The sequence below is a fragment of the Tursiops truncatus genome, chromosome Y (assembly GCF_011762595.2).
Source record: "Tursiops truncatus isolate mTurTru1 chromosome Y, mTurTru1.mat.Y, whole genome shotgun sequence".
In the NCBI taxonomy this organism is placed as follows: domain Eukaryota; kingdom Metazoa; phylum Chordata; class Mammalia; order Artiodactyla; family Delphinidae; genus Tursiops; species Tursiops truncatus.
The window spans coordinates 2,503,059-2,529,769 of NC_133428.1; the positions used below are offsets into that span (position 1 = coordinate 2,503,059).

The 26,711-nt window shown below is 44.0% G+C and overlaps 1 protein-coding gene across 2 annotated transcripts in view; it reads left to right on the plus strand.

Annotated features, from left to right (window-relative positions):
* The window catches only part of LOC117307483 (pseudouridine-5'-phosphatase-like), a 452,112-nt gene that overhangs the window by 68,044 nt on the left and 357,357 nt on the right, over window positions 1-26,711 (plus strand). Inside the window, exon 4 of one of the 2 annotated variants that reach the window (XM_033850254.2) lies at window positions 1,932-3,325. The exons of the other annotated variant lie outside the window; for it this stretch is intronic. Within the exon in view, the coding sequence (XP_033706145.1) occupies window positions 1,932-2,108 (177 nt within the window). The 3' untranslated portion in view covers window positions 2,109-3,325. Of the gene's footprint in view, window positions 1-1,931; window positions 3,326-26,711 lie in introns of those variants that run through there. 2 annotated transcript variants of the gene reach the window in all.

Sequence of the window (26,711 nt, forward strand, 5' to 3'; positions counted from 1 at the left end):
TCTCAGATGAGGACAGGTGTCTTGCGCCCCTGTTCTGCTCAGTGCCACGGTTTCTGAGCCACCACCTTTTCCTCACACCTGCCCACATGCTCCTTGGAAGGAGCCTCCCACAAATACAAAAAGCTGTTTTCACGACTGGAGCCAAGCACCGTTACGCCAAGGAATCAACAAAATCTCTTCCTCCGCCCCGCTGAAAGCTCACAGGCGGCCTGCACAAAGCCTAAAAATCTCACGTATTCAAAGAACAACATGTCAGCAGGTGACATTTAAGTGCTTGTCCATGGTCCCAGGTAAAACAACAGGGACGTTTAGAATATGGTCAGGTCATAACTTTAAAAAGTCAGGGATGGAAACGTCACCAGCAGGGACTCTCTGAATGAGATAACTAAGAAACGGCACCTCGGCGGCCTAAGCGGAGTCATTCCCCCCTGAGAGGGAAACCGTCTTCTCTCGGTAGAGGCAGAGAGCTTGAAACAAGACAGGGGGCCACAGGAAGCCTGACAGGAAGGCAGTGGGACTGGGTGTTCCGTGTGCCCAGGACCGTCCAGTTCAGCGCTGTGTCGCGGGCATCAGCCCGCTCTCTGAGGTGCCTAGTGCTGGCTGTTGTCGTGACGAGTAGTAATTCGCTCGGTCCTCACCTCGGCCCTGGGGGGAGTCAGCTCATAAACGGCTCAGCCTCCAGGAGAAAGGGAAGGAGGGAGGGAAAGAAAAGAAGTCAGTGAACCTGTTCCAGAGCAGACCAGCAGTAAGAGTGTGAGAGCATGTGTATGTGTTTGTGTGTGTTGTGCGTTTTCCACTGACTTAAAGACATCAGAGGATGCAGACCTTCTAGTGTCAGGCTGCACCTGGCAGCTGGTGCCCAGGAGCCGTTTCCAGGTCACCAGCACATGCGGCTGGGACCGCAGCGACCTATGAAGTGGGGTTGGGGGCAGTCGTTGTGATCAGTGGCAGGGGGGCCGGGGGCTGGGAGGACGTGAGGGGGAGACTGTCAGGTCCAACATGGGCCACCCCCGGGCGTCCTCGGGCACTTGTGGAGAAGAAGGGGCACAGGAGAGCATCTCAGAGGTGCCGGGAAGAGCCCTCTTTATACATGTCCAGCCCCTACAGAATCTTAATGGAAAAGACTAAAGCTGCTTTCACATTCAGTGTGGGATTCCAGGAGCCAAGGGAAACTTTCTCAGTGGGTGCTCTCCTCGGAAGGAAGGTGATAAAAAGGTGACACACCCGTTCACCGCTGGGTAGACTTCTGCCTCGCATTTGGAGCGAGTCCTGACGTGAAACTCGCAGTAGCGATGGTCACAGGATGGCACGTTGAGGAGCTTCCTGACGCGAGCGGGGGCACAGACACTCCCGTTTAGTGGTGGTGTCTGAATAAGCTGAAACAGGTACCGCACCTGGTACTCAGTCTTTGTGTTCGGGAGATTTTTGGTGCGTGACGGGTACCCCCAGGGGCTAAGTTTTTCACTAAAACATCCTAACGGTTTAATTTCCAAACTGCAGTACTTGAAACATTGCCAGCTCTGAAGTCACTTTACACCTAAAAAGCGTATTTTTTCTTACTTTTCACAACTTCCTCTCATGCTCAGCATGGTCAATTATCAATTGAACAGATTCTTATGATTCAATTAAAATAAATTTGTAAACCGAGAATCCAGTCTTTCCACTCAGCTGTGCCACATTTCGGTAGCACTTTGGGGCCAAGATGGACCTCTTCCCTGTAAAGTGACGTGGTGGGACGCACTCGGGCTGCAGAAGGGCCAGCGCCCTCTTCTCCCCACAAACCATAAACCGGACAGCCTCCACTCCGTTTCTGTGTCACGCAGAACACCGAGCTGACTCAGCTGACGGTGGTGCGGGCAATGAAAGCCCAGTCTAGACGTGTGGTTACAGAGAAGGCCGTCTCAACCCTCTCTTTCTTCCTCACCCCACAGTGCCTGGTCTTTGAAGATGCTCCCAATGGGGTGGAGGCCGCCCTTGCAGCTGGGATGCAGGTGGTCATGGTTCCCGACGGAAACTTAAACCGAGACCTGACCACAAAGGCCACCCTCGTGCTGGATTCCCTGCAGGACTTCCAGCCCGAGCTGTTCGGTCTGCCGCCCTATGAGTGAGAGGCTCCTGCGCCCACACGTGTGGCCCACGCTGCCCAGGAGAAGGGCAGAGGAAAGCCCAGCTCCCAGACCTCCACGTGAACAGTCCTTCAGCCTGTGAAGCCTTCTCATCCCACGAGGGTCTGGCCCACACTCTCTAAAGGGTCAATGAACTGTAACGTGACAGACAGAAAGCAAAAGAGAGACAGCCCAGAACACAGATGGAAATTGTCGCTTGAATAGTCATGTTTAGTATTTGAATAATTTGGGTTCATTTCTTTTTCTTCTTCGTTGTTCTCAACCCTGGCTGGAAAATGTAAAATATATATACATATAAGTATATGCTTTTATGTGTATATGTGTATGTACATATTTATTTTAGTTACATACATTGTGTACTGTGTCAGTCTCCTCAGTGTTTCATCTTAACATGCGCTAGCAACTAATAAAAGTGAGGTGGTAATGGTAGTTCTGTTTGGTTTGTAATCTGAGTGGGAAATCCGCATGAAGGATGAGGTTTTCATAAATCATTTCTCTTTATCAGCAAATGTTGACATTCCTTATGTGCCCTTAAATCTCTGTGGACCTCTACTGAGAGACTGACTGTGAACCGTATCTTCCGTTGTTCCCTTTCAGTGTGAATATAATGGTAGCCTACATCTTATATCGAGGTGCATATCCACGTTTCAGAATGTTTTCTGCCTCAGAAATCATTTCCTTTAAGAACATTTATTTTTTAATACATTCTTTGATGCAGATAGTATTGGATTTCAGAGTGCATCCTTGGTACCACCGAGAGCCGTAGCCCATTTTTGGAACAATTTATTGGACATTACACTTTGGTGATTAACTGCTTTTAGTAGATTTACTCAGCCTTTTGTGATGGGAATATAGTGAGAGGCATTGAAAATGGGAACAATACAATCACAGGGTGTTTCCACTGGTGGACACCCCACCTCTGTCCCGCCCTGGTCTCTGTTATTGATTGTCCTTGAGCTAATTTTCAATTCTGTGAGTCTTAGAAAGGTGATAGTGATGTATGTGATTGTCAGGGGGAATGATTATCTGTGCATGGTTGTCTCTGGCTGTTGACCAATTTTACATCATTTCAGCAAATTCATTTCAACATTCTTGAGTGCTGTATACGTGTCTGTTCTTTGAATTCTCCTTGGAATCAGTTGTAACATCTTACTGTTCCCTCACCAGTGTGTTTAATTGAATAAAAGTTTTGACACTTACTTGTTCATGTTTTATTTGTATGGGAGTATGATTTTACCTTTTTTTTAAAAAAAATTATCGTCTAACAAATGTAAAACATAAATGCAAAACATACATGATTGACTTTCTTTTCTCTTAACCCAAACAGTGCTCACATGGTAAAGTGGCATTTACATATTAAAAAAAAATTTTATTGAAATGTAGTTGATTTACAATGTTGCATTGGTTTCAGATGTACAGCAAAGTGATTTGATTATATATATATATTCCTTTTCAGATTCTTTTCCATTATAGGTCATTACAGATTATTGAGTATAGTTCCCTGTGCTGTACAGTAGGTCCTTGTTGGTTATCTATTTTATATATAGTAGGCATTTACATATTTTAGGTGGACCATGCTGTCTTTGCGTACAGCAAAGAAAGGCTCTCAGTGAAATGGTCACGTACGTGATTTGGTATCTCATTCTTCCAAAATATTTGTGTTGCTGTTTTCTAATCATTAAGCCATTTTGCATGAATAAGACAAACAGGTTTAATGCCTCTTAATGATGTAGATCAGGGTCAGTTTTTCTCTAGGGTGAATGTGGTCTTAAATGTGGTGGTGGTGTTTTTGTGGTTTTAGCCAAACACTTTGTACTTTTTTGTATAAAAGAGGAATACGGATGTGTGGTCAAAGCCCACATATTCTTTCTTATTTTTCTACGTGAGTCTGATGGAAGCAGTTGAAGCAATACAACATTTCAGTGGTGTTTTTCCACGGAATAATCCATCAATTTCATAGAGGTATAATAATGAAAAGTTAGACCAGAATGACTGCTGCCAAGAAAGCTTAAAGAGTAGTTGTCTTACTTTCTTAGCTCATTTAAAGTGTGTTCCATTAGGACCCTCAGGGATTAATAGAAGTTACACCGTTTTGTGCCCTAAGTTGCACCTGTTGGCTCATATGTTACCTGTCCTTCAGAAGGATTTTCGGTACTGATGACAGCCACCGAGAGATGACACGGTCATTCTCTTCTTCATCCCACTTAAATGAAACATGTGAACACTTTTAAGAACGTACTACTTACTACTTATTAGAGTTTTTCCACCTAATAAGTCTTCAGTTAGAGCTCAGTGATTTATAGAAAAGAGAAAAGGTCTGGAAGACACCCACATAACACTTAAGACAATTGACTTACTAAGAAATAGGAATTACTTCTGCTCTGCCATGGTAGTCAGTGTTTAGAAACCTCAGTGCACATACCTTTGAATATCATCGACAGTTTGATGCTGAATTCGGCATGCTTTGAATGCTGTTTCCACATTTTAAAAACAAATTTGCACACGATAGCAAGTTCTATAACAAAGAATAATGAGTTTTTGCCTATTGGTGTTAATTCCTCTGCTTAACATCGTGTACTGCCTACGCTCTACTATTCCACAGGATAAAGCTGAAACTTCCCTGGCCTTATAGAAAGGCTTTCTGACCTAAGTCTAGCACCAACAGTCTTTAGAATTATTTCTATTATTCTTATTATTATCATCACCATCATCATCTTCTGTAAAGGGAAAATGAGAATTAAAGAGCAAGGGGTTTCAAATTAGGCCAACTTCAGTTCAGATCGAAGCCCTGCTACTGACTAGTGGTGTCACTTTATTTTGCCCCTTTCCACCTCAGATGCCTTAGCTGTGAAATGAGGTTACTGAATACTTTGCAGTGTTGGTGTAAAGAGTTGATTGAGGTCACACATGGGATGAGAATCCTTAGCACATCATGAAAGATTTATAAAACGGCAGCTACAGTTACTCCTATGTCAGAGTCCATGTGGCATTCTCCACTAGTTTTTGTTGGTTGGAGATACTTGGTTTACCAAGGGTATTTGTTGTCTGAGCAGCTCACGCTGAAAGCAGATTTTCAGGATGCCTCAAAATGTTCTGGTTTCTCGTGATTCTCTTTAACAGATCGTATCTTGTACAGTGGAGTACTTGCTTTCTGTCACCTTCGTTAGTCATTGGATATTTCTCTTGCTTGTAACTAGCTTCATCAGAAAAACTGTCATCCGGATTGAACTAATTCAGGATTGTTATTTCCTTACTATATGCCAGGCTCCATAGTCGTAGAAAACTGAATAGGAACACATCTCAGGGTGTTTATCTTGTTGCACTTCAGTCATAAAAATATTTGAGTTGCTTCCAGATCTTTTTTCAGTACCAGGTTAGCATCAAGCCTGTTTGACAAGGGGCAGGACAGGCCCCCGCACCGTGGTGGGTGCCTGTCACAGAGCTGCTTAGAGACTCTGAAGCTGCCCGCTTGGTGTTAAGGCATGGTATTACAGTGTTGCTTTTGTTGACTGCAAATGCCAATGCTTCCCAAGTTCCACATGGCTTTCTACAACACTGTATATGAAAATGAGTATTTTTACATTAAAATGTTTTCAAGTTTTACCAATATGTTAACCATGTGTTTCTCTAGGGGATGAAAATTACTGTACAAAGAAGTATTTAAGAATCGTAATAGTTTCTCATCTCTCTTTTTTTAAATTGAAGTATAGTTGATTTACAGTGATGTGTTAGTTTCAGGTGTACAGCAAAGGGATTCAGTTATATGTATATAGGTACTTTTTGCAGATTCTTTTCCCTTATAGGTTGTTACAAAATATTGAGTATAGCTCCCTGTGCTAGACAGTAGGTCCTTGTTGGTTATCTATTTTATATATGGTAGTGTGTATATGTTAATTCCAGACTCCTAATTTTATCCCTCCCACTGCCTTTCCCCTTTGGTAACCATAAGTTTGTTTTCTGTGTCTGTGAGTATATTTGTTTTGTAAATAAGTTCATTTGTACAATATCATTTTTTTAGATTCCACACATAAGTGATATCATACTGTATTTGTCTTTCTCTGTCTGACTTACTTTACTTAGTATGATAATCTCTAGGTTCATCCGTGTTGCTGCAAATGACGTCATTTTACATCTCTTTTAATAAACATGAGACCTTGGGAAACATGCCGTAGTATACATTTGCTTATTGAAAACCTCGTCAGAGGGATGGGTATTCATATATTGTGCAGAGTCACTTAAAATGCTATGTTTTCAAAATCCACTTTAGGAAAGAATTGGCATACATTCCATATTCAAGGTCTTAATCAGATGAGGATAGATATTTATTATAAAGAATACCTATTTCTCTGTAAGCCAAGTCAGTGCTCTAATTGGTGGTAAAATCGGCATTCTGTTTAAAAGTCAGGAACCAAAAGGATTCCTACTATCAATAAGCTTTCATATCATCCTAGAAATTCTAGTCAATGATTAATGCCATTTAATGTTTACATATGAGTCTCATGATGTCAAACTCTCTCAACTGTTTCTCTGAACATGTCTATTTCACCACTCTTTTTAAGGATGTCTTCACTGGATCCTGAATTCTGGTTTGAGATTAATTTTGTTTCACCCTTTAAAGATATGATTTCCTTGTTACCTGAGTTTCATAGCTTTGACTAAACAACCAGCTATTGTTCCTACTCTTGAAGGTGATCTGTCTCTTTTCTCTAGCTGCTGTTAAGGGTTTGTCCTTGGTCTTTGGTCTTCTGAGGAATGGCTTCCTTTGTTTTGATCTTGTTTGGACTTTGTATCTCTCCCTGAGTCTGTGCTTTATGTTTCCCTGAACTCCTCGGCTATTATCTCTTCCCATATTCCCAGGCTCACCTCTTTGGGTCCTCTCCATCTAATCCAACAAAAAGGAGAAGGCTTAGCAGTCCCTGTAATCAGTGAGTCATACCCAGGCGGGAGCTGCACCACCAGAAGCGAGGGCTCAGGACCTGGGGAGCTTGCGTTGTCGTCAGGACAGGCGAGAAGCCAGTGCTGGCTGGGCCACAGGAATGACTTGGAGGCAGGGTACATGCACCTATAAAGGATTAAGATTTCTCCGTTAGACTGGAAGCTAGGCACATTGATATCATCCACGGGGAGATCGACCCCCTGGAATCAAGTACACTAGAAGTCACAAATCCCCAGAACCACGGGACCTAAGAAGCAGGGGATCAGATCACAAAACAGAAGCAATAGTGTAACAATTTCAATAAAGACTTTAACAATGTTACACATCAAAAAAATCTTTAAAAATAAAATATTGATAGCATTCGCCTGCATAGCAGTAAGTGATGTTGGTGAGAAGGATCAACAGAAGAGGCAAAGTAAAAGAGAAGGAGTTCAAATCACTTCATGGTTTATAGTCTATTTCTGGTGATAGTTTGTCAAGATAAGCCAAAGCTCGGCTTCGAGGAAAATGCATAGCTTTAGGAGAATCTGGGTCCTAACACAAGAAGGTGTCCAATGAAAACAGGTCACAGGGAAGTGATTGGAACATCATAAAAGTTGAAAGTCCACCTTCACATGCTGCCAAGAGACCAAGGACGATCGGGGCAGAGAAGTGGACATAAGGTCTAGTTACCTGAGGTTGGACAGGATCAGTTCTGGGGACCAAGGACAGACTGGAGAAGGTGAATGTGAAGGGCTTGGCACCATGAGTGGAGAAGATTCCCGAGAAGTTTTACTGATCAGGAGAGCAAAGACAGGGTGGTCTCTCCAGGGCAAAAAGGATCCAGGAGGGAGTCTCTTGTCTTTGTTGGAGTTTTCTGTGGACTGAACAATTCAAAATGGTTAGAAAGAGAAGGACATGCTTCAGAACTCCAGATGGTAGAGTTCTGTGAAGTAATTTTATCTTGATCCTAAAGGGAACGAGGAATCCTGGTTGGTGGACAGAGTTGAAATTTCTCTTTCAAAACTTGAGACCCCAGAGAGAAGGGGAAGGACAGAACAGGCTGAGTCCGGCCGGCTGGAGGGCAAGCACAGAGGAAAGAATTCATGAAGTGTTTTGGCATTTACCCCGAAAGTGTATTTAATCCTGTGAATCCAGCACAGCCAAGTAGCTAAAGGTCTCTCGGACCTCCGTCCTCCCTAGCTCTCCACATCGTGCTCATCCAAACAGACGTCTTTTTACAGCCGAGGAAGCAGCCACGTGCGTATATGCTTTAAGCCCCCGACAAATACTTCTGACCCCAAATCTCACTCACTGCACTGAACCCGGCTCATTCCTGCCCTGTCTCTCTGCACAGAACTCCATGGTGATGTTGCCACATATGTCCATGAATCCCCCTTGTGAAAACGCAAATGCCCTGGGGAACGCGACTTCCGCTCCTAACCTCTTTAACCAGAGCACTTCCTGCTCATTTTTAGCTGAGAACCGCTCATCAGCGGGAATCACTTGTCGATGCAAGGAAAGAAAAGGCGGGTTAATGACAGTGAAGGCTTTTGAATAGGAGGCACGGCAGCAGAGGAAGGAGGTCTGAGTGGGGACTTCGTGGGACCTTGGAGAGGTTGGCGGCTGACCGTGGGCATTCATGGCCTCCCCGAGTGCCAGCTCCTTTTATTTAGTTATCGGGTGCTGGAAGCGAGCCGCCGCCACCGTGGGCAGCACAAAGGCAGCAAGATCAGGTTGTAAAATGAGGTGCCCTGGGCTCTCCAGGAGAGTGCAGGGAAGCACATCACCCTCATCTTTTTTTTTAACCCTTTTGTGGGGATCCTTCTCCATGGCAGCGTGTTCTTCTCTGTCCACCCCTACAGTAGCAGCATTCAGCTGGCTCTTCTCAGCGGTGGGCGAAGGTTGGGCTGGGGCATCCTGCCCTAAGCCACCTCCTAGGGCATGCTCCAAGCTCCAGGATGGCACAGATGCTCATGTCTGGGGTCTGAAGATGAGGATGACGCCATGCTGGACCACTTTTCCTGGGGCAGTAGAGATGGGGCTGGTTCTGCAGCCCTACTTCATAAAAGACTCTGTCTCCAGACTGATGTCTTCGGTGGGAATGCAACCCAGAGGGCGGACAGTTCAGTGTCCTGAGATTTCCTCCGTGCTGAGTGCTCGGGCTTTTTTGGATAAAATATTAAAATGGTAGATGTCTGTGTGATGTTCTTTGCTGTGTCTCACCCGCTCTCCTTACCTTGAGGTTCGGAGTGGGTGAGCGCACAGAAAGAAATTGACATATACCTTTCAGGATTGGAATGTCTAGTCTTCCAAATCATAATCCAAATTGGATGGTGGCTTGCAGAAACTTTAGAAAACAAACATCATTCTGCACCATTTTCTCCACTTACCAGACTCAGAGTTTTCCCAGGAGAATGCCAATATTATACCCCCAATGTATACACTTACCCACAACAGCACTCGTAAACTGTTTGAACTCACCACTGGAGAGTCGTTTCCAAACTAACATTGTTACACACTATTTTAAGAAAGTTCCAAAATAAACTTAGAAGTATCAGATTAATTCTCAAATAAGCCGTGGTGACGGCTGACTCAAATATGCCATCCTTAAAAAAAATGTCTGTTGTGAAATATTCAAAAGAAACCTTTCTGCATTAAGAAAGGAAGGGCAGTCAGGGGAGAAAGCAATATCCATCCTTAGGGGGTATGTGGAGCTCAGAGTTAAACATAGGGTTTATTTCTCCCTTAAGTGTATGACTTTTTCCCCTAAAGTTGCCCTGTTTTAGTTCACTACAAATCCATGATAATATGAAGTTACTAAATGATATCTATTAATTTCCACCCAACCATAGTGGTATGAATTTTGAGATTTATACTGGTGTATTTTTCAGTGTTGAATGTTTTCCCTACCCACTGAGCGAGAGTAACCCTCTCTCCTTCTAAACCTTTTATTTTGTTGAAATAAGTCACAGCTACTACAAGCAAGAGGCATCAAAACCATCTCTCTTTAACCTCTTTTCAGAAATCTACACACTTTGCCTCGTTTTAACTGTGTTTAAAAGGTGATCTTAAACCCTGGAAATGAAAAGAAGGGTCTGCGTGTGGCACTCTTGGGGGCTCTGAGGATGATTTATACAACAAATCGGAACCTTTTCCTGTTGCCAACTTAAGTCACACGCCCCAGATGATCCTTCCCTGCTGTTCATGTAAATACCTGCTGTGCTAATCTGGGCCTACAGACTTTTGCGCAAGAGCATGTTGAGCTCAGACAGAGAAGATGCCTTCTGCGGAGGAAATTGGAAGGAAAAGGAGAAAATAGAAATGATCGTAGGAACAGGAATAACTATTTTACATACATCTACATACCGAGATCGATCGATCGATCGATCGATCTGTCATCTACCTATGTTTCCATCATCTACCTAATCTTTCTGTCTATCTTTCCTTTGGTACATTTCAATCAAAATAGTTTAGAGAAAATTGAATGTGGGTATCTACCTATGCAACCTAATTGTTTTGAATTAAAGAAAAAAATTACTATGGCTACATACCATTCCTCTGATAGAATTTAAATTCTCCATAAGGAATTAAATTCTCCATTCATCCTCATTTAGTAAGTAGTATTTTTACACAGACTGTCCACATATAGCATTGAAAAGTACCATTGTATCCTCATAGAATGTTCTGTGTGTGAGAGACAGAGACAGGCAGACCTGTGCAGAAGAGATGTGACAGTTTGAATATATGTATGTTAGACATTCAAGTCCCCCCCTCCCTTATGGTATCAGATTCACTGGGGAGAAAAATAAGAGGTGGCTCTAAAGGAAGGAATTACTCTTTCAATTTCAAATGGTTGCACAAACATATTTCCATCCCATTTCTTCTATGGAACCAACCCAACACAACCAAGAGAATAAGAAACAAAAAAAATGTTATCTTTGATGAAACTAGGCATCTCCGGGATCACAGTACATGCAGAAAGATGGCCAAATGCATGAGAATTGGATGAAGGTGATGGGGACACCAAGACAAGCTGTCTTTTTCTGCGTGACTCGGGCAGAAACGGCAGAACTCAAGAGTTACCCAAAGTGGGCAACGCACATTAAGAGGAAAAGCAATGACCCCTTGCTTAGAAGAGTAGGGTCAAGGTGCGCGGGCCGGTTTTGGAAGCCTCCCTACATCATGCTTCCATCCTGGCATAGGATGGGGGCGGAGAAAGAATTAGTAAGAAAAAAGCCAACAGGCCACCTTTGCTCGAAGCAGACCATGGGTTTGGCGAAGTGGAGAAGTCACGAGGTCACCTAGCCGAGCAACTCCTCACCCTTACCTGGTGAAGATAGAAAGGTCAAGGTGAGATAAGCACTGTGACACGTTCTGCGCAATGCACAGCCTCAGGCTGAGCCCAGACAGCTTGCTGTCAGCACTCCCCCACTGGCCCGGTGCAGTTAGGAAAACCCCTGGAGCCACAGCCGGAAACTCAAGCGGCCCATCACCCTACCTAGCTCACCCTTCTGCCCATTCCCTCAGATTTTGCTCAATCTAGTTCCTGGTCCTCATAGATGTCTCCTTCAAACATGAGAAATAATACGATTTTAAAAGCTGGTGGCTGGCCAGAGGCCTTTGAAGAGATGCTGCAAGGAAAAAACAAAGAACAGGACATGATGGATGGAGGCACATACCACAGCCACAAAGCCCGTGAACAAAGAGACATCCGAGAAGTCAGCAGTTAAGGCAAATAGTGTTCCTCTGAGATGAGAGTTTAAAGAAGAGATACAAGGGTTGAAGGAGGAGCTGATAATACATTAGATGGGAGTGAGAAGTAGGCGGGCAGCCTCGGAAAGAAACGAGAGTGAAAAGTGAGTAGGAGAGGCAGAGAGAAGAGATGGACCACCTTTAAACCGGTGCCCGGCCAACATTAACAACGATCGAACAGGAACAAAATAGTCAAAGGTGCATTCACGGTGAACGTTCTGAAATACAGGGAAATTTGAACCTGGAGACAGAAATAGCCCAGTGAAACCGAAGGCACTGTTTACATAGATTAATTCACAAAGAAATAGTCTAGCAAATTACTGCAATTTTAAGTTACGGAAAAAATTCTACAGATATTCAGAAAAAAAATAAAATCTGGGAAGCTAAGATTTCTCCATGTCAGACAGGAAATGCTTGAAGAACGTGGAACAATATATAAAAGGACCTGAAGGAAAGACTGTATGTCCCAGAATGCAACCAAAACTGTCCATACCTTTTAAAAGATACAAGTAGATATGTCCAAACAGACACCACTGCAGGGAATATAGGTTCATGAAGAAAACAAACAGAAAGAGGTTGAATTCTTACCAACCAAGAGAAGCCGTGTCTGAGAGATTCATTGTAAACTTAAAAGATGTGTTTAAGTGTAAAACTAAGGTGAAACCTGTGGAAATCAGGGTCACAGAGAAGAAAATAAATGCTATCAACCATGACAATGTAGAGATGATGACGTAACTAATAAAAACATCATCCGAGGAAATGCAGTGGAACGTGGAAGTGCGAGGAAGAGCATGCTGATTTTTCTCATGTTTAATTCCAGGCGTTCAATAGACACCGTTTTTAAATTCATAACAAGTAAAAGAGCGACAAATACATTTAAGTGGGGGCAGGTAACCACCAGAAGAACTAAAAGTAGACTCACATTCTTTCATTTTAAGGAAAACCCAGTAATTCAAACGATATCCCATGCTTGTTCATCTCATAAAATAACTGCATAAACGGCTGATGACAACAGTCAACCTAATTTTTTGCAGACTATGTGTATTACTTCAAAATAAGAATAATTTTTATCCATTCTTGACCAAATATATATCCTGTAGAACGTTTCGGTAGACCGTATTTCAGTACACTAAAAATCACCAGTGTTACTTAGGCAACTCCTGTACGAAGGGTGGACATTCAGGAATTCTCAGTAACAGCTCAGAAAAGGTCCCTGAGTCAGGAACCTACCTTCTTCTTGGTCCAAGGCACGAACAGGGAGCATTAAGCAGCTCCGTAGGATATAAGCCAAAGTCCCATAAGGAAGAGGCAGGGTGCGATGGCGAGGTGTGTGCAAACCCCAAAGGAAGTGCAGGGCCTTCTGCAGAACAGGGTGGGGTCAGAGGGATGAACTTGGGTGGGCGTGGAAGGCTCCTTGAAGAAGCAGGATCTGAGCGGGGTCTCCGGAGACACGGGGCATGGAGAGGCAGTGAGGACAGGTCACGTGCTGCCGGAGCCGGGGTGAAGGGCAACACGCAGGTGGGAAGGGACAGGACCGTGTCAGAGCCCGTAAGGGCGGTCGTCTGTGAGAACAGGGCACTGAGGAAGCGTGAGAATGGACGAGCTGGCTGCGGCCAGTCGTCATGGCACAGAGCTCAGCTCTTACGTGCCAGGTGAGGAAGAACCTGGGAATGTGTTTTCAGCGGCTGGTGGATAAGTTCCAATTATTAGGAAGATTGACCTGCTTGTAGGATGCTGGTCACCCAATAATTTTGGCACCATTCTCCATCTGACCACTTGAACCTCATTTTAAAGTTCTGGTCAAGTGACATAATTGCCCTTGGACAGACCCGGGGGTGTCTGGGGCAGGATGCCCAGTGTCATTTGTGAGAGTGGGAATAGGGCACTTCCAAGCATTAGCTCAGTGCAGCCCGCTGAGGATGCAGGGGCACAGGCTGCTGAGCACGAAAGCCAAAAATGGGAGAGGATTTTTTAAAAATTAATAGACTTTTTTGGAGAGTTTTAGGTTTATAGAAGACTTGAGTGAAAGTCCAGAAAGTTCCCAGATGTCCCCCTCCCAGTTTTCCCTGTCATTAACATCTGGCTTTAGTGTGGTGTGTTTGTTACAATTGGTGAACCAATATCATTACCTTATAATTCACTAAAGCCCCCAGTTTACATCAGGGCTCACTCTTGGTGTGGTATGTTCTGTGGGTTTGGGCAAACGTACAGTGGCATGTGTCCATCATTACAGTATCGACAGAATCGCTTCACTGCCGTAAAAGTCCTCTGTGCTCTGCCTACTCACTCCTCCTCCCCATTTAACCCCTGGCAATCACTGATTTTTGTTTTACTCTTTCCATAGTTTTGGCTTTTCTAGAAGGTCATCTAGTTGAATCATACCGTGTGGTGCCTTTCCACACCGGCTTCTTTCACTCAGCCATATGCATTTTAAGGTTCTAAGGATTTTTAAAACAAAATAAATATTAGGTTTAAACCGAGAACAATTCAGGAATCCTATGTGTCTTCCCTAACTTTAAAATGGACTCACTTGATTCTTCTAACATTTAACATTAAAGCACTAGTTCTTTAACCGGTATGCACGAATGTGGTTATACTTGACATTTCATGCCAGCCTCGTTTCACACATGCATTATTTGCATTTTTATGCATTCATTCCACACTTAATGTATTCATAAAGCCCTTGCTTGAAAGGAGCTTACAATTATTTTTATTACAAATGTCATTACAAACAGGAGCTTACAACTGTTTTTATTACAAATGTCATTACAAACAGTTGCTCATATACGTGTAAGTTTTTATCGAAAGAAGTGAAGAAATTTGCACACCGGTGAACTCTGAACAGAATCCAAAAACTAGGATGTCTTGGGAGGCTTTGTGCGTTTTATGGGCGTTCGTGTTTAAAGAGGTTTTTGTTCTCAGTATATTTAATCATAACATTTCTCAGAGTGGTTTTTCAACTGTGAGTTCACCTTGTCCTAAGGAAGTTCACCTCCCTTATTTCAGACTTTCAAAGTAACGTGCCAAGCACGAAATTGCTGTTGTCTCTCAGTTGGACATACTTGCCCCCATAAACATAACCTACTTGAATCCATCAAGAGAGCACCGTATTTTAACATCTAGTAGCTTCCTAATCAGAGAAAGGATAAATTTACTCCCTAACAAAAGTAAAACCCTGTCTCTGGTAATAGAGAATTAGCCCTGCTGATGTAAAAAATGAACATCCCAGCTGGACATTACACGTTTTCATGAGCAGCAGAGTGCCAACCCATCGGACAGGAGCTGTTTCATTTTGTGTTTCACAGCCTGGGTCCAGAAATGTGATTTTGAAGATTAAAAAAAGGGGGTGAGGACATGGCCAGTGCTGTAATTTTTACAATTCCGCATGTATGTATGTCTGTGTATATTTGCATAAATTGAAACTATCTATGAGAAGTACCCCCATGACCCTACAACAGTAATTAGACCCCAAATCTCTAAGAGATGTATGTCTTCACATTATGGGCTAGAAGTGACTCTCTCTCTCTTTTCTGTACATTACATCCCCATGACTTATTTATTGTATAACTAAGAGTTAGTACAAAAGGTACCAAAGGTGGCGATGACGTTCTCTGTCTCTCTCTTTTTCCTGTGCATTACGTGCCTATGACTTACTTATTTTAAAGCTAGAAGTTTGTACAGAAGGTAGCAAAGGTAGAAATGACATTCTCTTCTCTTTTGGATACCTCTCCTCTAAACAGTTGCATGACTCTGACCTCTTTGGGTTACCATGGAGAAAAAACCTCCAAATAGAACCTTGAATTTTTTGTGCAGAAAATGAATGGGACGTTGACACCGACCACACTAGGAAGTGAGCGTCCACCACCCGCATCACCCTGTGCTCAGTGAGAGGCATTGACAGATTCAGCTCCCCACCCTCGTAGGGTGTACCTGGGGGGCACCCTCTAGCCTGGGAGGATCCCACTACTTACATCGTGTCTTGTCTATTCGTCATTGTTCAGGTGTCCCCTTGCCTCAAAACAAACCATGGAACCACCACGAGAAGTATGTTGACACAGACTGAACTTTGTACTCTCCCTGCACAGTCTGTACATTGAAGACTTAACCCCCAGAACCTCAGAATATGACTGTGTTTGGAGATGGGGTCTTTAAAGAAGGGATGAAGCTAAAATGAGGTCATCAGAGTGGGCCCTAATCCCACAGGACTGGTGTCCTTATAAGAAGAGGAGATTAGGGCGCAGACACACACAGAGGGACGACCCTGTGAGGAGACACAGGGAGAAGACAGCCGTCTACACGCCAAGGTTAGAAGCCTCAGGAGAAACCAGCCCTGCTGATACCTTGGTCTCAGACTTCCAGCCTCCAGGACTGGAGACAGTAAATATCTATTATTTAACCCCCCAAGTCTGTGCTACTTTGTTACAGCAGCCAGAGCAAACTAATACAATGCTTGTGGGTCTTCCCAGCCTGGCAGGTGTGCGAATTTCAAGTGTCCCTTCTTTCTCATTTCCTTTTGTGGCTGACAGCAGCTGCATGACTATGACTGTAGAGCTAAGACCAGTAACCACCCTGTTGCTGTCTTCCTCTGGTGAAGCTTATTTCTCTAGTTCCACTCTCCCTGTCCGCCTGGCCTGACCCAGCTCTCTCCCCTTCCTTCTTTGCAAAGATCAGCTGCTCCAGCCTCCTCTGTCCTGATGTGGCTGTCTTACCCCTTAGAAAAGTTGAGACCTCATTCCAGCCTGTAGGACTCACATGTCTGTAGGATCTTGTGATTAGTCAGAATAATTTGATGAAAGGGCAAGAAAGCCAGATCTTTCTGTTACAGTTACGTGGGGTACCTTGCCAGTCATTTGAATCTTCTTGTCTCTGTTGAGGTGTCTTTGCTCAGTTATTCATGTTTATGGATTTCACCTTGGATAAGAAGGGAGCTATATATTTTCCTCCTTCGGAAGATACTCATTCTCTCACTTTGCAAATGAAGTGTGAAAAAGTTCTCTTAGCACAGGTTCAAAGAAATCAGTGAAAATATTAGATGACACCTACATGCACGGGTTCTTCAGCAAAGGTTTACTTATTCACTTGATGGCAGGCAGCCTTTGAAAGGACGTCTGAAACTGCCTTTGTAAGGTATTGGCCCCTGGCCACTGCTGTATCCCAGGGAAGCAAGCTCAGGTGGGGGACCTGCTGGGAACTGGGGAGAGGGCAGCAGCGCTGGCGTGGGAGGATGAGGTGAAGCCAGTCTGCTGGGAATGGTTCTGGCATGAGAAGCTGGGCATCCTAACACAGCATGTCACGCTCGCGCATAGTTTTGGGCAACGTGGATATCTGAGGGAAGGCACCAAGGGGTTTCCAGAAAACCAGGAGAAACATGAAATCAGTCTCCAGCTGGTGAGCATTGGCAGGGTAATCAGGTTTCTTGCGGAAAGGCTGGAAAGATTTAGGTATCTGCATCCCAGTTGTGTAGATAGAGTTACGGGTCAGAGCTCAATCCTGGAGGAGACTCTCTGGTTTCCAAGTCAGATAGATTAGAGTTTCCCAAGCTCGGCATGACTGATATCTGGACCAGATTATCCCTTGTTGTGGGAGACCATCTGTGCACTGTAGGGTACTGAGCAGCCTCCCTGGCCTCCGCCCACTAGATGCCACGTGCACCCACCCCTAATTGTGGCGACCAAAGGTGTCTCTAGACATTGCCAAATGTCCCCTGGGCTGGGAGGTGGGGTGCACATCACTTGTGTTAGAAAAACACTGGCGGAGACTGAAGGAGTGGGTGCCGTGCAGAATCTTAGTACAGTGGACAAGTCCAAGTAAGGTGAACTGAGTTTGTGCTGTGCCCAATTTCCAAAATGTAATTATGGGGCTGGATATCTGACACATTGTGTAAGAAGGGTTTGGAACCAAGATTCGGGGGAAGAAATGAATGATCAGGACCTCAGGAGAGTAAGCAAGGTTGTTGTGAGTCTGTGGGCCTCAGATGATGAGTCTGTTTTCCAACAGGACTTACCACGTTTTCTGTAAACAGGGGACACTATACCTGCTGGGTTTTTCCCCCTTTATATGCTGCCGTGATGGATATAGGGACTTCGACGGCCTGGGCAGGCTGGTGGTGCTGTTGGAAGGTCTAGGTGGACAGAACAAATACACATTTATAGTTTTGAGAGCTTACATAATACAGACCTCCCAATCCAATGTAAGAATAGACGGTGTCTGTTGTCTACGACCCTGAGGATTTATGTGGGAGGCTGACACGCTAATTCAGAACCTCAACAGAAATCACCATTCAGAGAGGGGTTTCTGATCTCCCTTCCCTTTCACATTTAAGTAGATGGCATGGCCCCCATCGTGAGGACTGATACCTGATGATGTAAAACAATTAAGCGAAAGCATCTATTTGCTTACCTGAGAAATCTGAAGTTTTTATAGCGAAAAGTGCTAAATCAATTTTCAAAGTTGACATAGTATATTTATCACTTTACACCTAATGGTCTTCCTATGATGCATTGACTTAAGTGCTGTGCACTGGAGAATTAGCACAGATTAGATTACCTTTTTAAATAAAGGGAAGGCTGAAATGACAAGCTTGTCTCCCCTGGGGTTCAAAGATGCAGGTTTCTCTTGAAATAGGGCGTTTGAAACTTGGGAGACCTCTGAAAGCTCAAGGTTCGTCCCAACTGCAAGATACCCCATTTGCCAAGCAGTTAAGGATCAGAAAAGTCAGGACCAGATGGATGAAGTGAAGTGTCCAAGGCTTCCCAGCGGGGAGTTTTCATTAACGTCCGCACGATGGTAACCCTTTGCCACCTTCCACGGTCGCTTTTTGTGCATCTGAATTTTATGACGTCACGCTCAGCATTTTGGAGTATCTTTACAGTCACGGAAGATTGCGTGAAAAATGTAGAGAGAAGCCTTGCTTAGAGACGGCTTCACATGGAAGTGGAATTTTGGAAAATGAAAGTTCCAGTGAGTGGCAGAAATGTATAGAGCGGACTGAGAGAAGGCTAACACCTAGCAGGGTGCACACAGCAGAGAGCACGTGGGCCCTGAACACACCCCAGAGAAGAGGGGGAGCTCTCGTGGGCTGACCGTGGCTGCCAAGACAAACACAGAAAGAAAAACAACCATAACAGTCAGCTGGGCACTGGGGAAGATTGCCCTCCTCCCCCAGGGAGGCAATGAAGAAATCATGCCAGTGGTTACCACCCTAGGATACAAACCAGAATCACACAGCCATGAAGGGGAGCCCTCCATAACTGAGCAGATTTACTCCTGTTCCATTCAGTCACCTCTGAAGGCAGTGCTCAGACACAGGTGTGACCCTGGTAGTAAAGAACTATCATGCAGTCACGTGAGTCACAGTAGAACAGAATATTGTCATTGTTTAACAACGCACACACAGCTAGAGCAGGCTAGGTTACGTCACAGTACTAAGCCACAATGTAAGATTGTTTAGAAACAGTTGAAAACCAATCAACATAATTTACAATATTGTCAGACTACATACACACACAATGACCATCTCAATAAATGTACAAAGTGATTTTAAAAAAAATCCAACGTCCAGTGTGGATGAAAACCCTGCAGCTAACTAGGAGTAGAAAGGAACTACCTCAATCTAATAAAGGATGTGCACTGAAAACCTAAAGCTGACATCATTGTTAATGGTGAAACTGAACAAGTTCAGGAACAAAATGAATATGTCTACTCTCACCACTTCCGTTCAACATTGTACTAAAGATTTGAACCAGTGCCATAAGAAAAGAAGACAAAAGGCACCCAGATTAGGAAGAAGTGAAACCATCTTTAAGCATAGACACATGATCAAAACTCCAGTGCGATATACAAAATAGCTGCGAGAACTATTTGTTGAGTTTAGCAGAGTTCATTATCCAAAAAAGTTAACTGCTATCTCTATGTATTAGCAATGAACAATCAAAAATGTGTATAAAAATCAATACCATTTACAGTAGCATCAAAAATATGACATATTCGGGGCTTCCCTGGTGGCACAGTGGTTGAGTCCACCTGCCGATGCAGGGGACACGGGTTCATGCCCCGGTCTGGGAATATCCCACATGCCGCGGAGCGGCTAGGCCCGTGAACCATGGCCGCTGAGCCTGCACGTCCGGAGCCTGTGCTCCACAACCGGAAAGGCCACAACACTGAGAGGCCCACGTACCACAAAAAAAAAAAAAAAAAAAGACATATTCAAAATAAACAAATGGGACCTAATCAAACTTAGAAGCTCTTTCACAGCAAAGGAAACTATAAACAAACAAACAAACAAAAAACATGAAAAGACAGCCTATGGAATGGGAGAAAATATTTGCAAATGATACAACAGACAAGGGCTTAATCTCCAAAATACACAAACAGCTCATACGACTCAACAACAACAACAAGAAAAAACAAGAACCCACTCGAAAAGTGGGCAGAAGACCTTAATAGACATGTCTCCAAACAAGACATACACATGGCCAGTAGGCACATGAAAAGATGCTCAACATCACTAATCATTAGAGAAATGCAAATCAAAACTACAATGAGGTACCACTGGTCAGAATGGCCATCATCAAAAAATCTACAAACAATTAATGCTGGAGAGGTTGTGGAGAAAAGGGAACACTCCTGCACTGTTGGTGGGAATATAAGTAGGTGCAGCCACTGTGGAAAACAGTATGGAGGTTCCTCAGAAAACTAAAAATAGAGCTACCATATGAACCAGCAATCCCATTCCTGGGAATATACCGAGACAAAACTCTAATTAGAAAAGATACATGCACCCCTGTGTTCACAGCAGCACTGTTCACAATAGCCAAAACATGGAAACAGCTTAAATGTCCACTGACAGAGGAATGGATAAAGAAGATGTGGTACATATACGCAATGGAATACTATTCAGCCATAAAAAAGAACAAAATATGCAGCAACATGGATGCAACTTGAGAAGATCATACTAAGTGAAGTAAGTCAGAAAGGGAAAGACAAACACCATATGATATTACTTATATGTGGAATCTAAAATATGGCACAAATGAACCTATCTACAAAACAGAAACAGACTCAGAGACATAGAGAACAAACTTGTGGTTGCCAAGGGGCAGGGGGAGGGAGAGGGATGGAGTGGGAGTTTGGGGTTGGTAGATGCAAACTATTACATTTAGAATGGATAAAAGACAAGGTCCTAATGTAGAGCACAGGGAACTCTATTCAATATCCACTGATAAAGCATAATGGAAAAGAATATATAAAAAAGAACGTCTATATGTGTATAACTGAGTCACTTTGCGGTGCAGCAGAGATTGGCACACTTTGTAAATCAACTAGTCTTCAGTAAAAGATGTATCACATATTCAGGGATAAATCTGAGAAAAAATGTGCAAAACCAGTAAACCAAAAACTAAAACAAAACACAAAAAACAACAAACAAACTAAAAAACATTCTTGAGAGAAATAAAAGAACGAAATCAATGGAGAGCTATGCATTGCTCATAGGTTGGAAGACTCAATATAGTTAACATGTCAGCCGTCCCCGAGTTGATCTATAGATTCAACACAATCCCATTCAAATCCTAAAAGCCTTCTTCTTTAAAATTTTCCAGCTGATTCTGAACTCACGGTGAAATTCAAAACACTCAGAATAGCCAAACTGCTTTGAAAAAAGGAACAAAGTTGGAGGACCGACACTACCTGATTTCAAGATGTGTTACAAAGCTGCAGTAATCAAGAGAGTGTGATATCGGCATTAAGATAGTTAATCAGTAGATTGGAATAGACCCACATATGTGTGGATAACTGACTTTGGCAAAGATACAAAGACAGTTCAGTAACAAAACGGTAGTCTCTTCAACCAATGATACTGGAACAACTGGATATTCATATTAAAAAAATGAACTTTGATCCATGCCTACGAACAATACATACAAATAAGCATACATGCTGATATTAAGTCAAAGTGGATCAGAGACTTATATATACACTTAAAACCACAACACTTTGGGAAGGAAATAGAGAGTTAAATCTTTGAGATTTAAAAGCACATCTAATCTCTGCATCAGTTCTGGGTCAGCTTCAATTGATTTTTTTTTTCAGTCATGCATTATTTTTTCTTGCTTCTTCGCATGCCAGGAAATTTTCGATCGGATGCTAGACATTCTGTTTTTATGTGTTTAGATACTAGATATCTTTGCATTCCTGTAAATATTCTTGAGGTAATACTGTTTTCCGTTAGGTTACTTGGAAACAGTTCGCCACTTTGGGGTCTTACTTTTATGACTTGACAGGAAGGTTCAGAGCAATGCTCAGTCTAGGGTTAATTATTCCCCGTTACTAAGGCAAGACCTTTCTGAATACTCAGTGCCCCACGCGTCACAGTCTGGCTGGTGGAAACAGGCGCTCTTGCCAGCCCTGGGTGAGCACTGCACACTGATCCCTCTAATTATTTCAGGTGATTCTTTCCTTGGCCTCATGGAGTTTCCTCACCCTCGCGTGCTGGTCCTCAGGCAGGCCCTGGGAAGGTCTCTGGGACGCTCCCTCTCTGCACAGATTTCCCCTGTCTGGTACTCTCTTCCACTGACTCCAGTCACATTGGTCTCCCCGGAGTTTCAGTCGATCTCTTGCACTCTGAGAGGCTCTGCCTCAGTTCCCCATCTCTGCACTGCCTCCTGGAAACTCTCCAGAGTCTTCGGCAGTCACAGCATTCATCTTGTTTCCTGTCTCTCAGGGTTCTTCATTGTCAGATGTCCTGGTTCACCCTGAAAATCACCATTTCCAATATTTTGTTTGTTTTAATGGTTTTTTCAGGTGGGAGAGTTAATCCAGTCCCTGTTATTCCTTCTTGGCCAGAAGTGGAAGTCTTTCCATTACTCCTGTCTGATCCCCATGGTATACAATAGTATACCATGAATATATTCATTGCGAAGAGGAAGCACCAAAATAACAGACATCTCAGTCTCCTCAGAAGTATTAAGGAAAGCTCTGAAACAACCATGTCCTGTGTCACCTTTGCCCTCAGAACTCCTCTAGTTATGGATCTAACATTTGTAGATTTTGGACCATGCCCTTGCAAGTATGATTAACCACAGATGGATGACGTAACAGGGGAGATTTCTCCTTTATCACAGCAGAAGGAAGGGAGAAGAATGCACTAAAGTTGATGAGATGATGTCTACAGTCCAGTTTGTTAACTGTGGCTGAAGTGTTTGGAATGATGAGGATAAACTGAGGATGCTGACATCATCTTCTGAGGATGCTGACAATGACAGGAGAGACAATGATTTTGCAGGTGAATGATAAAGCCACCTGCAAAGAATGCTTCAGTCTTTAATTCTGTAATTAATTTTGCATAAAATCAGCAATATTATATTGTCTTGAAAATTAGGCAGTAGCCCATCCTTCACTTGCTTCTATGAGTTTTCAGCAAGTAGCAAAAAACGAGGCATTACAGGCATTTTGCGCATGTGATGCTCCAGCAAAGGTCTCCAAAATTATACCCAGCCATTGCTGGTTCCGCCCTCAAAGCCAATCTGCACATCTGCATCTATAGCTGTGATTTTGACAATATGAGTATAAAATTTGCTTTCCACAGTAATAAATCATGGAGACATGATTAAACAGATACCTGTGGGGTTGTGTATAATTTTAAGCAAATTTGCAACCCCAAACTGTTTACCTTAGACATTCCGAACATCAAGGGTTAAGCAGTGGTTCATGACAGGTTATGCAGAACACATCTTCCCTGGCCCTGTTAAGTAACTGGGATGGCAAGTTGATCAAACAGAAAGAGGCAGAGGGGGTTTAAAGGCATTTGTGTGGGGACTCTATTTGTTTTTGGTCTCCGAGGGTCTTTGATCTGGAGCACAAGCCCTTCCATCTACTTATTTCTAGGTTGCTAAGGAATTAGATCCCAATCCAGGTGGCCCATTGGGTTAACTTTTCTCCTTTATGAGTTTACACCAATAATAGCAAAATTAACATTCCCATACATTTGCTGTTGAAATAAAAGGTAGTGCACCACCTTTATAACAGAAGGATGCTTATTTGAGCAGAATACCACCTGCAGCTAGAAAAGACGAAAATATTGGCCTTTTTGATGGACCTGGAGAAAAAAAGTATTAAATTATTTCTCAGACTTCTCTGGATGTCGGCGTTGGTTTCTGTTTGAATGTGATGCTGAGCTGAGATACGAAATAAAGGCTGCACATCTTCACTTAGATTAGCCTACGAGTTCATCAGCGTTCTCCATAAATGTGCCAGTCAGCTGACACACACTGAGTCTGCGTTCAATGAAAGCCTTGGGGTCTTTCTCTGCAGAACGGCAGTGATTTGTCATCGTAAGCCCTTCGCTGTGCTCAGCGCCCCACCTTCCTCCCTCGGTCTCCCACGTGAGACAGTTTGATTGACCACGTCCCCCGTTACCACTGAGACCAAAAGGTGAAGAACATCTCCTGTGGTTTCAGCACCACGGTGGCGATCGGCAAGGCGCATTTAAATGTGACAGCGTGACCATAACACACACACACACACACACACACACACACACACACACACACACACACACACACACACACACACACACACACACACACGGTACTACCTTTACGAGGGCTTAAGACAACACGTTCATCTCCCCACCAGTTTTCACATTAAACTGCTCTTTGCCATCAGGACACAGTTCCTCACCCAAAGTGATAGTAAGAAGATGCTCCACAAAGGTGAACTGCAGTTAGGGGCGTGTGCCTGTCCTCTGGGCCCGTCTGCTGTGGGAAAGCTGGCCATCGCCTTCTCGGCTGGTGATGGCCATCCCCAGGTGGCAGCCAGTGGACCAAAGTGAGTGGGCCACCCAGTGCCTGCCATCCAGTCACGAGCTGGAACGCACGCACCTCTCTGTGTGTGTTAGCAACTGGACGTGGTGCTGTACCCCCAGCGTGGCCTGGCCAGGGGACGGCGGCCTGCAGCCGTTTTGCGCCGCGGCCTGATGGTTTCTGAGAAGCCACGCGGGCATCCCACATGCTGTGTCTGGTGAGTGGCCAGGGCAGGGGCTTCCTGGCTCCGCTTCTGACCACCAGCCTCCCTAGAGAGGCCACGAGAACCTGAGGGTGCTTGATGAGGCTCTGAGGCTCTATTGCTTCCACCACGGCCAGAATTTTAGTCTTTTCTACCTGCAAGTGGTATTCTGGTCAAATAAGCATCCTTTTTTTTAATATACAAATAAGGCACTGCCTTTTATTTCAGTTGCAGCTTTCTGTTAGTTTTGCTGTTATTGGCGCAAACTCATAGCGAAAGGATGTGGGCTCTTGAAACTTAGCATTAAGCATCAGTTTTGTCCTTTTATAGTAAAGACAGTCTCAAGGTAGAAGAAAACCACATGCCTGTTGTGTTCCAGGGTTAATTGGCCACATCACCAGGGCAGAAATGAGTATGTATGTGGTCTGGTCTGTAAAAGATACATTTTTGTTTTCTTCAGTCACCCGGCAGCGCTTGGGTTTTCTCCAGGGTGCTGAGATATCAAAAAAGCATGTGTTCAGTTTCTCGAATTACCTTTGATGTGTAATACCTGAAAGATGTTTAGCCTAGTACACCAAAAGTGCACTCGTCACGAGACACATTGGAGATTAGGAGTATAAGCACAATTGCATATTCTTTTCCTTATTGATAATTATCTACGTTTAAACTGAAGACCACAAAGTAAAACGAATATTCCACATTTACTCCTGTTACTTTTCTTTCGGGGAAAAGGAAATGGGTGGGTTTGTACCCTGAGCGTACATCAGGCCTTGGTGTGTGTACAGGTGGGCGTGTATAAAATCGGTCCTATGTAGCATCCAATTTGGGGAAGAACTCTTAGGAAATCTCAGCCTCCCAGGCAAAGTAAAGACTTGCTTTTTCTGCAATTGCACAGTAGGTAAAATGAAATCTGTGCTCGTTTCCTGCAGCCCTGATGGCAAAAGCTGTTTTAGTGGAGGGCAAACTCAACGTATGATAGCAACTGAGATGTAGAACAGAGGGCTTGCAATCTTCTCGGGTCCGTGGTCCCCTCCGCGAGGGGATGCAGGGGCCTGAGAAGGGAGGTTTGACAATAACTCTCAGGGGACCTGTGCCGTGGTTTGTGATGGTCTTAACAACCTTCAAACCAGGAACCTTTGCTTACTAATTATTCCTGGCCCTTCCTGAAGTAGCGTGAGCAGAGCTCTTCAAACAGACCTCAAGTACTTGGTGTGCTCTGTTAGTTTAAACTCTTCTGGATCCTCAAAAATAATAATGCATCTAAAATAATATGAAATGGAAACGCCTGGTGTCCCAGTCTTTGACTGGGTGAAGTGGGCCTGATACAGAGGGTTTGGGGCAGGAGACCAAAGCCATGTGACTTATATCCAGAGGACATGTGAGGTCAGCGCTGAAGCTAGGTTGTCAGCTGGGGGTCTGGGCAGCACTCACAGCCAGAGGTTATGGTGGATGGTGGATGGGACCAGAGCACCACCACTACAGGGGGTGGACATTATTGGATTCTGTTGGATATATCTTGAACATAGATACAATATCCTGGACTGCCCTGTGGTCGGAGTCCCGATGGCCAGGGTTTGGCCAGTCCTTGATGCGTGATAATTGTTTCCAACATTTTCTCCAGCGTCCCTCTGCCCACACAGCCAATAGAAAGGATACTCAGCCCATGGCCCCAGTGCGGACATCGCCACCATCCAGCACCCGACAGGATGCTCCTGGGACAGAGGACAGATGCGCCGTCACGTCCTCATCCGCAGGCATGGAAACCTTGTACCAGGAGCCTCTGGGTTACCAAGCCAAGTGTGGGAGTAGCACAGGGGCGAGGCTGCAGGACCGTCCTCTGTAGTGTTGTATTGACTGTGAATTCAGTAAATGTCTCACGGCGGAATCTAGTTCCTGTTGATCTGATTATTGAA